Here is a 12944-nt window from a genome sequence, read left to right on the forward strand (position 1 = left end):
CTGAATCTTTGCAGATGGACAGAAAAATGAACGAATGAATTGCATCATATTCCCCTCTTGATCTGTGTTTCTGTAGCTGTGGGAAGGACTGGGGGTTTATTTTCCTTAATATTCTTAGAAGTGTATGTGACAATGGGATCAAATAGATTAGATTTGATCTAGCAAAGTAGGTTGAGTGCAGTTTGAGAAAATCAGTTGAGCTGAAGTGTGATTAGCTTGATTGTTTTTATAAAGTAATTAAATTTGTAGCTCTAATCAGAAAGGTGCAAATTCTTTGATGGAGGGAGAAACAAAGGGGTGAGGACCTGTAATCTGATCAGGGAATATGACTTTAATACAGATGAATTCAAAGGCTGCGCTTCCTATAAACAAGGTAAATTTAGATTAACAATCTGGAGGGAGAAGTGTTACCGCTTGGTCTGGTTAAAGCAACTCAGCCTGTGGCAGCTCTGTAAGCAGAGGTTATTGGTGGCCTGCTCTGGAAGTGAGTGGACTTTGGTCCGCTCATCTTCAGAGGCTATCAGTTCGTATGGACAGCCAAGTCCACAGGAACATGGGAATTAAGCTCTATGGTGTATCATCTGCTGCTTTTCTTGTACCTGAAGACTTGGTTGTAGTGTGAGTTTGTTTTACTTGAATTCAGGAATTGTGACTGTATGAGTTCAAAACCCTGTTTGAAAACAAACAAACAAACAAACAAAAATGAAACAACAACAACAACAAACCCAACAAACAGAAAACCAACAAAACAAAAAGTGGTTTGCACTGATGTTGTTTCAGGCTTAGTAAAAGTATCAGCATTGACAAGGATGTTCTCAACAGTTTGTGCTGCTGAAAGCCACTGGTAACCAAAACTTAAAATGAACCCCTAAAGTCTAGTTTTTTCTATACTTGCAGATATTTCATTGTGTAGAAAAGTTGCAGCAGCTTGTTGCACAGTTTGGATCTCTCTTGTGCTATGTTATGGTATTCTCATTTGGGTATTTAAATAATGTACAGATTTTATTTTCTCTTAGTGACTTGCTCCATAAGATAATTCAATGTTATTTTAAACAATGGGTTTCTCTAAAGGTCACATGTTTCTAGCCAGTTGTCCCATAGAAAGGCCATAGACTGCCCAGAGTGCACAATTTGGTTTTGGTCCTGCTCTGTGGAAGTAGAATTTTCTATTATTTCTTTGCCTAGGACGCTGCTTAATGATCTAGGTCTCTTGGAGTTTGTGCACAGATAAAATTTTGCACCTTGGCCCTTATTTGTCTCTGGCTTTGTAAGCTTAGCTGTGAAGATATTTGCTGATGGTCTGTCCTTTTAAAACTGACTGCGGAATAAACTGAGGCACCCATGGAGAACTGAGCTGTGTGGAAGGTGATGATTGCTGAGTGGACAGAAGGTTCGCAAGGCGGATCGAGAAGTGCCTCTGAAAATATTAGTCTTTGTTACCAAGCAAAACACTTATATGAGAGTGTGAAGTGATAGGAATGAAAATGAGCAAGTGCTACAGCCAAACTAAAACTTCAGGTTTCACTGGGCTGAAGTTTCTCTGGCTTTGTTCAAGCTTGGTTCTTTTTAGGAGAGGGATATGTCTTCAACAGGAAGAAGAATCTTTTCATGTTGTTTTTCTCTTAAATTAAGGCCTTCCACTGTATACTGGCAGTCTGGGATGGTGGGCTGTTGGTTAGGTATTTGGTTTTCTGGTAATTTCTCATTCAGCTTTCCAGTTTGGCTATATGGTCACTTAGTTACTGAGTTAAAATTAGTCAAAACAGAGACTCTTAGCAGCAAGATCAGGAAAAGGTCTCACTTTAAGACAAGGCGAACTTTACTATGTGGCCTGGTATCGAGATTGGACTGCGTTCTGTCCCTTCTCTTAGCCTGTGTGTGCTTATGATTTCATTTAAATCCTGCTGAATGCAGGGAAAATGTGTAAGGTTCTTGTGAAAATTCTGTGGACTAGTTGTTTTACAGGAGTTAAGCTGGAGACATAGTCTTGTTAAGCCTTTCTTCATTTGCAAAGTTAGAATTTTTATTTTCTTACTGAAAAACCTACTTTTTTAAAAAACAGGCTCTTCCGTATTTAATTGTAAATGAAATATGAGTAACAACGGTATTTTAGGCTAAGTGAATATTTGCAGATTTACGATATATAGGTTGGTGCAAAAGGAATTGCGGTTTTTGCATTGTTGAAATTTGCTGTTTGGTATTGGTTACATTCTTAAATGTGGTTATGTTATACATCATTTTAATGTGCTTTTCTCACTTTTTTTTTGCTTCTGAATTATTACTTGCTGCTTATTTTATAGTTATTTCAGACTATGGAAATGACATTAGACAAAAAGCAAATTCAAGTGATTTTCTTATTTGTGTTCAAAATGGGTCGTAAAGCAGTGGAAACAACTCGCAGCATCAACAACACATTGGCCCAGGAACTGCTGACAAACATACAGCGCAGTGGTGGGCCAAGAAGTTTCGCAAAGGAGACGAGAGCCTTGAAGATGAGGAGCGTAGTGGCCGGCCAGCTGAAGGTGAGAGCGACCAAGTGAGAGCAATCATCGAAGCTGATCCTCTTACAACTACATGAGAAGTTGCCAAAGAACTTAACATTGACCGTTCTATGATCATGTGGCATTTGAAGCAAATTTGGAAGGTGAAAAAGCTCAGTAAGTGGGTGCCTCATGAACTGACCGAAAACAAAAAAAAAAATGTTGTTTTGAAGTGTTGTCTTATCTTATTCTATGCAACAGCAACGAACCATTTCTTGATTGGATTGTGATGTGTGATGAAAAGTAGATTGGATACAACAACTGGTGATAATCAGCTCAGTGGTTGGACTGAGAAGAACCTCAAAAGCACTTCGGAAAGCCAAAGTTGCACCAAAAGAAGGTCTGCTGCTGGTCTGATCCACTACAGCTTTCTGAATCCCAGTGAAACCATTCCATCTGAGAAAGATGCCCAGAAAGTTGATGAGATGCACCAAAAACCGTAACACCTGCAGCTGGCATCAGTTAGCAGAAAGGGCCTGATTCTTCTCCATGACAACACCCGACCACAGAGTGCACAACTAACGCTTAAAAAGTCAAACTAATTGGGCTACAAAGTTTTGCCTCATCTGCCATATTCAGCTGACCTCTTGCCAACCAACTACCACTTCTCCAGGCATCTCAACAACTTTTTGCAGGGAGAACACTTCCACAAACAGCAGGATGCAGAAAATGCTTTCCAAGAGTTCATCGACTCCTGAAGCACCAATTTTTATGCTACAGGAATAAAAAACCTTATTTCTTGTTGGCAAAAATATGTTGGTTGTAATGGTTCCTATTTAGATTAATAAAGATGTATGTGAGTCTAGTTATAATGATTTAAAATTCACAGTCTGAAATGGCAATTACTTTTGCACCAACCTAATATTTCAGCTGTTCAAAGTAGCTTAAAATCTGTATTCCTTTGAGCAGCTTTTAACAAGGAGGATAGGTATGCAGTAACAAAGTATAGATTCTCTGAAGCTGATGTTATGCTGTACGTCCGTGGAGGAGGGACCTCTTATCTTTTATTTACAACATGTAATTTGCAGATATTTCAATAGGGTGGCTAATAAAATCTGCAGTGATGGCAGCATTTGTTTTCAGCAGAGCAAACAATGCTTGCAGCAAGCATGTAATTCCAAAAGTTCTCTCCAAATGTAACGCCTCTTGCACTGGCCAAATGGAAGGCAAGGCCTTCACAGATACAGGGACTGCTGTATAGGCAGGGATCATAATTCCTGGTGCCAGAGTCTCTTGCAGCATCCTCTGAGAAAGTGTGGTTTCACACTGCCCCTTACTGGGGCTCTCTCATAATGCAAGAATTGAAGGAGATCTGGATGCCCAAACATTTGCTCTGGTTTGGGATTTTGCATTTTTTTTTTTTTCCCCCTGAGCTATGAGCCAAATAAAATACACTGCACCTCTTGTGTGCCAAAATGCTTTATTTATATTAGAAGTTATTTTATACTTGATTTTAGTATTTCTTGATGTTCAGATGTTTCATTGTGTCCTTTAAGTTTCTTTGAAATCTCCTTTGTGGTATTTGGTGATGATGGTCTCTGATACACACCCAAACTGGTGGAAGCCACTAATGAACTAGTATTTGTCTTTCATTTTTAAACTAGTAACCAACAAATGTGACTTTGGACCACATGGACACTACACTGCCATTCATTCCAGATTAAAAGATATGAAAAGAATTAGGATTTTGAATTGGGGAATTCTGCCTGTTATTCCTGAGAAGTAAGATAGAGCTGAGTTCACTAGATAAACATAAAACAATGTCACTGTTCAGCTTTGTTCACTAAGAATAATCTTCTCTTTATAGTTGAGGACATTTTGTTTAGCTAAATGGGTTGCTTAGGTAGAATGGTAATTGGATGGGTGAAGCAATGCAGTGAATTTTTCAGTTTAAAACTAAAAAGTAACCGATTTGACTCATCAGTTCTGTTGCCATGGGGTGTGCCACAAGTAGAGATCTTATTTAGGAATTACTTTTGTATCGTATGGTACTAACATGGAGTTAAGTTGGTGGAGTTTTGGTATGTAATGTGAATCTCCTAGTATTCTATAGATCCTAATGAATGACCATTTTGTTGTGTAGAAGAAAGCTTTGAAGTGCAGTAGATATCTGGTGGGAATCCAAAAAACCAAAATACTAACCTGGCTATATTCCCAGCTCCCCTTGTGATGCATGGTTAAGTACCCCACTGTAGGAACTAATTACTCAGGTTAAAGGATTTGTGAAAATGCTTAAATACTTCTTGACAATCTGGCTGTATAGCCATACAGTACAAAGCTTTAAAACTGGTTATTCTTACTGGGCAAGCTCCGTTATGGAGTGAAGATGGTGATGGACAGAGTGTGAGGGATTTGGGGCTGAGTATTCTGGTGAGGAGGAGTGATCTGTGATGCTCTAGACTAGAACTTTTTTCAAGTACCTAAACCTATCCTTTTAAATGGGCATGTTTAACAGAAATGTTATTGATGTCAGTTTGTGAGGGTTCCAGCACTAAATGGGGGCATCTGAAGTTCTCTAATCCAAGCTGATCTACTGCATTTCCAGAAAGATTTCCTGAATGACTGTCCATCTTCCTGGGTCTACCAAAAGCTTAATGTTGTTGAATGTCATAAACGTGTTTGTGCATGTGCTCTCAAAGGCCAGCATTTTGAATGTCAGAATAAGGAGAAGAAAGATTGAGTTTAGTGATATTTATCAAATGAATTGTGCTCAGCAACCGTGTCTAAGAAACTATGACTTCAAAAAAGCTATGAAGTCAGAGAAAGGTTAGCTAGCCCTTGTTAATCTAAACTCTTTTATCTTGCCTAATGAAGGGAAACAACATCATAAAGCTAATCTGCAGGCTGGAACTCTTAGTACTATTACTATTTAAAAAAAAAACAAAAAGGATGGAATGAACGATGAAAAATAAATTAATGATAACCTGATTTTGTATCCCATGCAGGTTTTTTCAAGTTGTGGAAGTAGCAGGGCATTTGGTCGCTAACTAACCTGAAACTTGTGCTTCACCTTGGAAAGATCTGCAGTGGGAGGCATTCACCTTCACATACCCTACAGCTCTCTGCATCAGAAGAAAGGAACTTCATTTGCAAGAGTGATTTAATATGATGATGTAATGTTGATAACACTGAAGGTCTCCTGAGAATAACTTATTTTGTAAGAGGCTTCTCCCTCCCCCCTTTTTTTTTCCTAATAACTGCTTCTCTCAGAAACTACAAGCAAGATGCCTGCCAAGACACCCATCTACTTGAAAGCTGCTAACAATAAGAAAGGGAAGAAATTCAAACTAAGGGATATCTTGTCTCCTGATATGATCAGTCCACCACTTGGAGATTTTCGTCATACCATACACATTGGAAAAGAGGGACAACATGATGTTTTTGGAGACATCTCCTTTTTGCAGGGCAACTATGAGCTATTGCCTGGAAATGGAGAAGCCAGAGTTAGCCAGTCTGGTGGCCACAATGAATTCTTAAGGGCAAACAGCACTTCTGAATCCATGTTTACAGAAACTCCATCACCAGTGCTCAAAAATGCTATTTCTCTTCCTGCCATTGGGGGTTCTCAAGCCCTTACGTTGCCCTTATTGTCACCAGTGACATTTAATTCAAAGCAAGAATCCATCAGATCATCAAGAAATCCTAGGCTTAGCTGTGAGCCAGTAATAGAAGAAAAATTGCAGGAGACAAGTAAACAGATAGAGGATGGAGAAACATACAAAGATGACATATGGGAGCAAAACAGTGGTTCTTCGCATTTTACTAATGGTAGAGACAGCCACTCATCCAGCTTTTCTGAACGATGCACTGATTGGCAAACAGTTGATCTATTTGATGACGGTCGACTTCCATGTGAACTAACCAAGACAAAGACTAAGTCAGAAGAATCTCTTTCAGATCTTACAGGCTCTCTTCTATCACTACAGCTTGACTTGGGACCTTCACTTTTGGATGAGGTCCTTAATGTAATGGACAAGAACAAATCTTAGAACTGGTACTCCCTTGCTTCTTTATAAGTGATTCATTTAAACAAAAACAAACAAACAAAAAAGTAGTTCAAAAGTAGAGACACTTAAAAATCAGCTGTATTTACAGTTGTTTGACGGGTTTTCTAAAAATATTCTTAAAATACTATTTTTTTACCTATTGTTTTTCATTATTTTTATTACAGTAAATTCTCATAGGAGGAAGGTAAATTTTAATAACAGTTTTCAGCAAGTACAAATGTTTTTAAGTACCAGTATTAATGATCAGAAACTTAAAAAACAGAGTTTGAGGATGATACTCATTGTGACATTTGGTTAGTTCACTTTTATGGGCTTCTGAATATACAAGATTCTCTAAGCGTCAGAAAGGAGACTGATATTAATTATTCACTTTTATAAATTATTATGACATCACTTTACATGTAGGCCTCTTTCTAGAACCTTGTGTTTGAGGGTTTGATAGTGTTTTTCTTAATTTTCTGTAGTACTGTTCTGTTACACCTTCACTGTAACTACTTTCTCGGTCTTATACTACCACTCTGTATTCAGATGTGAACAATTTGAAGGCTTTTTCAGCTTGAACACCTGGTCCAGAATCTCAGCCTCTTTAAATGAATATGCACAAATTTACACAAGCTGAGGCTTGGGCCTGACGTTGTATATGAAATGATATGTTGTAAACAGGTGACACATGCAAGATATTATGGTTAAATTATTTTAAAAGTTGAAATATTTTTTTTGTGTGCATATTGGCTTTTTACTGCAGAGCCTACACATACAGTATCTCATCAAAATAGTCGCTTGGCATTATCAGTGCTCTTCTGAAAATTGTATATTTGTGTGTTTGAAAAGAAATATGTATTGATACTACTTGCCTTTTTTTTTTTTCTTCATTTATTGCTACACATGCTTAAACTTGCAGCCGGTTATTTGAATTTTTGAAGAAGGCACTGGTTATTCACAATGCTTGTGATGTGTGCTGCAACAGCCAATGTTTTGGGAAATGTGGATCCTTTAATACAATACCTACATGAATTGCATAGATATCTTGTGCAATACAATAAAAAGAAACTTTAAATTGCTATGTCTTTGTGATTCAGTACATAACCTCACCAAAACATGAAATTTTGTTTTCTGCTGTAATGAAAGAGACTGCAGTAGAGTTGCAGAAATACAGGACCAAGGGGTAGATCAATTCTACTATCGTAATTCAGTTGACTTCTCCAATTCAGTTTAAGTCCAAGCAAGTAGGACCCTGTGGGATATACACTGATTTTAAGTAGTTGGAGACAGGGGAGTAACACTTTGGTCCTAGTGAAGTTAATGGCAAAGTTCCAGCACCTTTCACTGAAGTCTTTAGGTAAGATCCTGACACAGTTTGTAGACTGTTCTTCATTAGATAATCACATTTATCTGTATCTTTGTATCAGAACATATAAGTCATGGATTATTTAATATGTGTTACATTTACCCTTAACATTTCTAGGGAGTCAATGCCAACTAATTCCATTCCTTCAGAGTGTGTTAGGAATGTAGTCATTACCCCTGTTTCTGGTTAAGCACTTCTATTATTTTGCATTAATGAGATATGCAGCTACATTCTTCCATATTATTCCTATAAATGAACAACAGAGATGTAGAATGGCCAAGAACTGTGTTTATTTTTAAAAGAATGCTTAATTGCCTTTGTCTTCATATTCTGTGTGTATAAGCCTGAATCAAATTTCCAGTGCATTCATGATCCAAGAAAAATGGTGGCTCTGTCACCTGAAAGCAGGTTCAAGGCTCTGCTTGACCACATGTTTCTTATGGGACCTGGGGATTTAGAACCCAATGAGGATTTAGACCAAAACTTTCTCTGTAAAAATCTGTCAGTCATTAGCATAAGGGAAGTTTGGGTGAAATAGGGAATTAGATATTTTCTGTGTAGACAAGCTTCAAATACCATGATTAGAACATTAAAAGTATTTGCTGAATGAAAAGTCATAATCTTGCAGGCCTTTTCAAGTCAATATTCTCTAGATAGCAGAAAGAGATTCTTACAGCAGCTATTGCAGTTATTTTAGTTTTACGTTGTCCTGTTTTATATTTGATTTCCTGACTTAGTCTGCTGAAAAATGTCTCACTGTTGAAGGAGGTTTTTGGTCTGTATTATCCTTCCTATGTGATTGCTCTTGTAAATTTGTAAATCCTTAGGTCTTGTGATGATGGTGGGTGGTCTGAACTAAAATAATAACCATCACACCAGGCAAAAAGAACTATGGTGTTGTGGAGAACTTTTGCTCAAGTTAAGAACAGGACTTTTACACTAGCGAAGTAGATTTCCTCTTCCTCTAAAGCCTTCCTGTTAATTCCTTCAGAAACTGAATCCTTGAATTGTTCAGATCTGCTCAGTCTTACATGTAAAGACCTACAAGATGCAAAGTTGAAATGTGCTCAGCTTCTGTTCTGACATAGTCATCTGTAAAATACTGCTTTGTGTAATCTGATATAGCATCTCAGCTGTCACAATACAGCTTGTCAGATTAAAACCTTGAATTTCTGGTTTGTGAGAAGTTCTGCCTTCCTGAAGCCTTGATAAAATTCTTAATGGAAATTTTCCAGGGGGAATTACACAGCAGTTTCCTGAAGACCAAGGTAATGCCGCAAGTTGGCCTTCAAACTGGAAGAGAGGACTGGAAGGTGTTCCCTTGGATCTAACATCAATTTTTTGTGGTCAGGGGAAAAATATGCTGACTGTACAGCTGCCCAGAAAGGTTCACAGATGCTTCACAAGTCTTCCAGTATGCCAGAAAACACTTCCCCATCTCTTCTAACTGAAGAAGTACAGTGAAGACCTCAACATGTAATCTAAATGTGCTAGAGGAAGAAGGTGGAAGCCATAAAGCATACACTTATTTCCTGCATGAGAATTTGCTGAATTCCTCATCTGTACAATCCTACAAGCTGGGCTATGCACAATACAATACAAAAACTTATTAGAAAGTCCAATAATCATCCAGTTCAAGAGCCCTTGAACCCCTGGCCCAGTTCCCCTGCCAGCCTAACTGGGGTAATTGGCATTTTGCCGAAGATGTCAGTGGGAGGTAAAGGGCAAATAAAATGCTGGGACATGCACAACCCCACATTGATCTCTGTCTTTTTCTAACAAGGACCAAATGCAACACCCTAGAGAAAAACGAAAAGCAAAATGAACCTCCAAGCTAGATCACAACTGGATGATGGCAAACAGCCTGATAAGGAGGCTTAGCAGAAACCTTGAGACAGGGGGTTGATGCAAACACAGTTTCTTTTGAAAGTCCCTTGCAAAGGAACATCGAGTAATTAATGATTTCCACAGCAACCCCGCTTTCCCCCCCACATTGAAAAAGCTACATTTTATTAATAAAAATTGCTCAGCATTGACATTTGTTTGAATTCATAGTCTTGAAACTCTAATGTACTGAAGGTATCCATTTCATTTCACCTGTTTACCTAAACCACTACCAAGTGTATACAGGACCGAAATATTTGGATTTGCTGGCAAATGGGTATAAATAACTGCACAATATGTGAACATGACAGAAAAGGGCAGGAAATATTAAAAAAAAAAATCTAAAGAGAATTGTAAACAATACCTTGTTTAAGGGTGATTTTACTTCATATTCCTTTTCCCTTTTTGCATTTATAAGCTATCACAGAATCACAGAATCGACTGGGTTGGAAAAGACCTCAGAGATCATCGAGTCCAACCCTTGGTCCAACTCTAGTCTGTGTACTAGATCATGGCACTAAGTGCCATGTCCAGCCTCACTTTAAAAACCTCCAGGGATGGCGAGTCCACCACCTTCCTGGGCAGGCCGTTCCAATGCCTGACCACTCTCTCTGTATCTCTGTATCTCTGTATCTCTGTTGATCAGGGTTAGGCCTGAAGGACATTCTCTAATTTGTGTTGAAATTTCACAACAATCAACAAGAATAGGCTGAGGCCAAGTTTCAAGAAAAATAGGACTTCACTTCTAGAAGGTATATCAGCTCAATTTTTTTTTCAGTCCTTCTAGAATCAGTGAGAGAAGGGACACTTCGAGTGGTTGTCTTTTTGAGAATGTCAGTTATGCCCAGTATTGGAAGCAGCTGTTTGATATGTCAAATATAAATAACCCAAATGCAAGCCTAGCAGGGAAGGTGTTGGACCTGGCATACTGAGGCCAAATAAAGTTCAGATGATGCAAGAAGCAGCTAACTAAGAGACACACTGAACTTCATTCCAAGGGAATAAATTAATGGGTCTTGTAAGAAAATTAATTAGATTAGCAGTGACCTAACTGTTCTGCTTTCATCCATTTGCTTTTCATATGAACACAAAGTACAATAGTGTATCCATTTCCTATGAACACTTCCAATTTATGTGTTTTTTAAAGGGATTTCCTGGCTCCAAATGTAAGACTGGGTCCATCAATAACTGCTTCTCTTAAGATAGCATATTACAAGTGCTAGAAAATGAAGGAAGTACCTAATACTTAATTTACTTTAGAATATTGTGATCTATTTTCTCACTATAACGATTACAGAAGGAATTATTTTCTCCCAGTATAAATTAATATCACTCCAGTAGAATCAGGGTTTCTCATTTATATCAGAGTACTTCCAGGCAGACGTAAATTTCCCAGAATATTTACACCAGAAAGAATATTATTTTTCATAGATACATTGCAGTATGATTTACACATTCTTCAATCTGTTTCTTTTCCTCATTGTCAAAGACAGTTCTTTCTTAGCTTGTGCACAGAGACACTACGACTTTAGCTTTGTGAGTGAGTGACTTTTCACATATGCTCTTTCCTTTGCTTCTTGAGGTATTAATATATTTACAGAATCACAGAATGGTTGGAGTTGGAAGGGACCGCTGCAGATCATCTGGTCCAACCCACCTGCTAAAGCAAGTTCATCTAGAGCAGATTGCACAGGAATGTGTCCAGGTGGGTTTTGAATGTCTCTAGAGAAGGAGACTCCACAATCTCTCTGGTTGCACAACCTCTCTGGGCAGCCTGTTCCAGTGCTCTGGCAACCTCATAGTAAAGAATTTTCTCCACATATTCAAATGGAACCTCCCGTGCTTCAGCCAGTACCCATTGCCCCTCATCCTGTTGTTGGGCACCACTGAAAGGAGTCTGGTCCCATCGTCTTGACACCCACCCTTGAGATATTTATTAATATTGATAAGATCCCCTCTCAGCCTTCTCTTCTCCAGGTTGAACAGACCCAGCTCTCTCAGTCTCTCCTCACAAGAAAGATGCTTCAGACCCCTAATGATCTCTGTAGCTCTCCACTGGTTACTGTATGTAGTAAAATTTCTTCTATTACAATGTCCTCTTAGGGTGCCATGAGAGCTGTGGCTGAGGTGGAGATGAGCACTCCTGTGGCATCGCTTGGGGAGGGACTGAAGACCCTGGGCTGAGCTGAAATGGGGCTCCTGCGCTGATGGACAGGGGTGGGGTCCGACTTGAGAACCCTGACACCTCTGGCAGATTTTTGTGGGTAATACATTTGACCTGAGAGATGAAGCTTAATTATATCTCCAGTGGTCATAGTTACAGAAGCCATCTAATATGCTATTAGATTTTGTTGCTGTACAAATGAAGGAGCCTTGGGCTGTTCCCTGTTTGCTATGGCAAAGAAAAGTCAAACCCATTTGCTCTATTAGCAAATTGCTAATGCCATTCCAAGGCACCTAACTGCCTTATTAAAAAATGCTGCAGCTTTACAAGACAAAATGTTGATTGATAAAACTACTTCTCAAGAAGAAAGTTGATCCCACAGATTGCAGAGGTAACTATATTTTGATAAAATTGATAAAAAATGCTGAGTCAAATACCACATGTCAGCTGTTACCCAAGCGGATTTTTTGCCAGTCCATTCTTACTTCCTTTCAGCTGTAAGTGCTTTGAGGTCACCATCCCCAGATATTCCCCAGAGATGATCACATTACAGTATAAGATACTGTCTCATGCACTTTTGAAAGATCAGTGAACCTGGGCTTTTCGTTGCTTCATGCCAGATTCCTCCATATGTATTAAGTCAGCTCAGTTGTTCCTAATGAAAGCAAGTCAGGCCTAACCCCAACCCAGAGCCGGAACTAGCTGTAGTGGAAATCACATGCTCAGCAATTATGGTCACCGTGAGCTATCAGTTGCCATCTCAACTGGCATCAGACAGACCAGCTGAAAGTCCTGGGAGGAGACACCCAGGAACAGGCCCATCACTGGGATTGTGAAGAATAATGCTATCTCTTGTGCCAAACACATATCCTGAGGACCTAGACTGAAGTACAACCATGACTAGCCCTTCAAGATTCACCGTCAGGAAGGTCATGGGGAATAATAACAGGTTCCCTCAGTATGTGAGTGTTTAGCTTTACTGTCAGTTGTGTTCTTGGTCA

The 12944-nt window shown here is 38.9% G+C and overlaps 1 protein-coding gene across 1 annotated transcript; it reads left to right on the forward strand.

The window, feature by feature from the left end:
* Nucleotides 1–5764: 5764 nt before the first annotated feature.
* CDC42EP3 (CDC42 effector protein 3) lies at nucleotides 5765–6529 on the forward strand (the record flags this gene model as incomplete). The annotated part of the gene is made up of 1 exon (XM_080341860.1): nucleotides 5765–6529. One exon carries the CDS (start codon nucleotides 5765–5767, stop codon nucleotides 6527–6529), a length of 765 nt encoding a protein of 254 aa, XP_080197986.1.
* Between the last annotated feature and the right edge of the window lie 6415 nt (nucleotides 6530–12944).

This window comes from Nesoenas mayeri (genome assembly GCF_963082525.1).
Source record: "Nesoenas mayeri genome assembly, chromosome: 3".
In the NCBI taxonomy this organism is placed as follows: Eukaryota; Metazoa; Chordata; class Aves; order Columbiformes; family Columbidae; genus Nesoenas; species Nesoenas mayeri.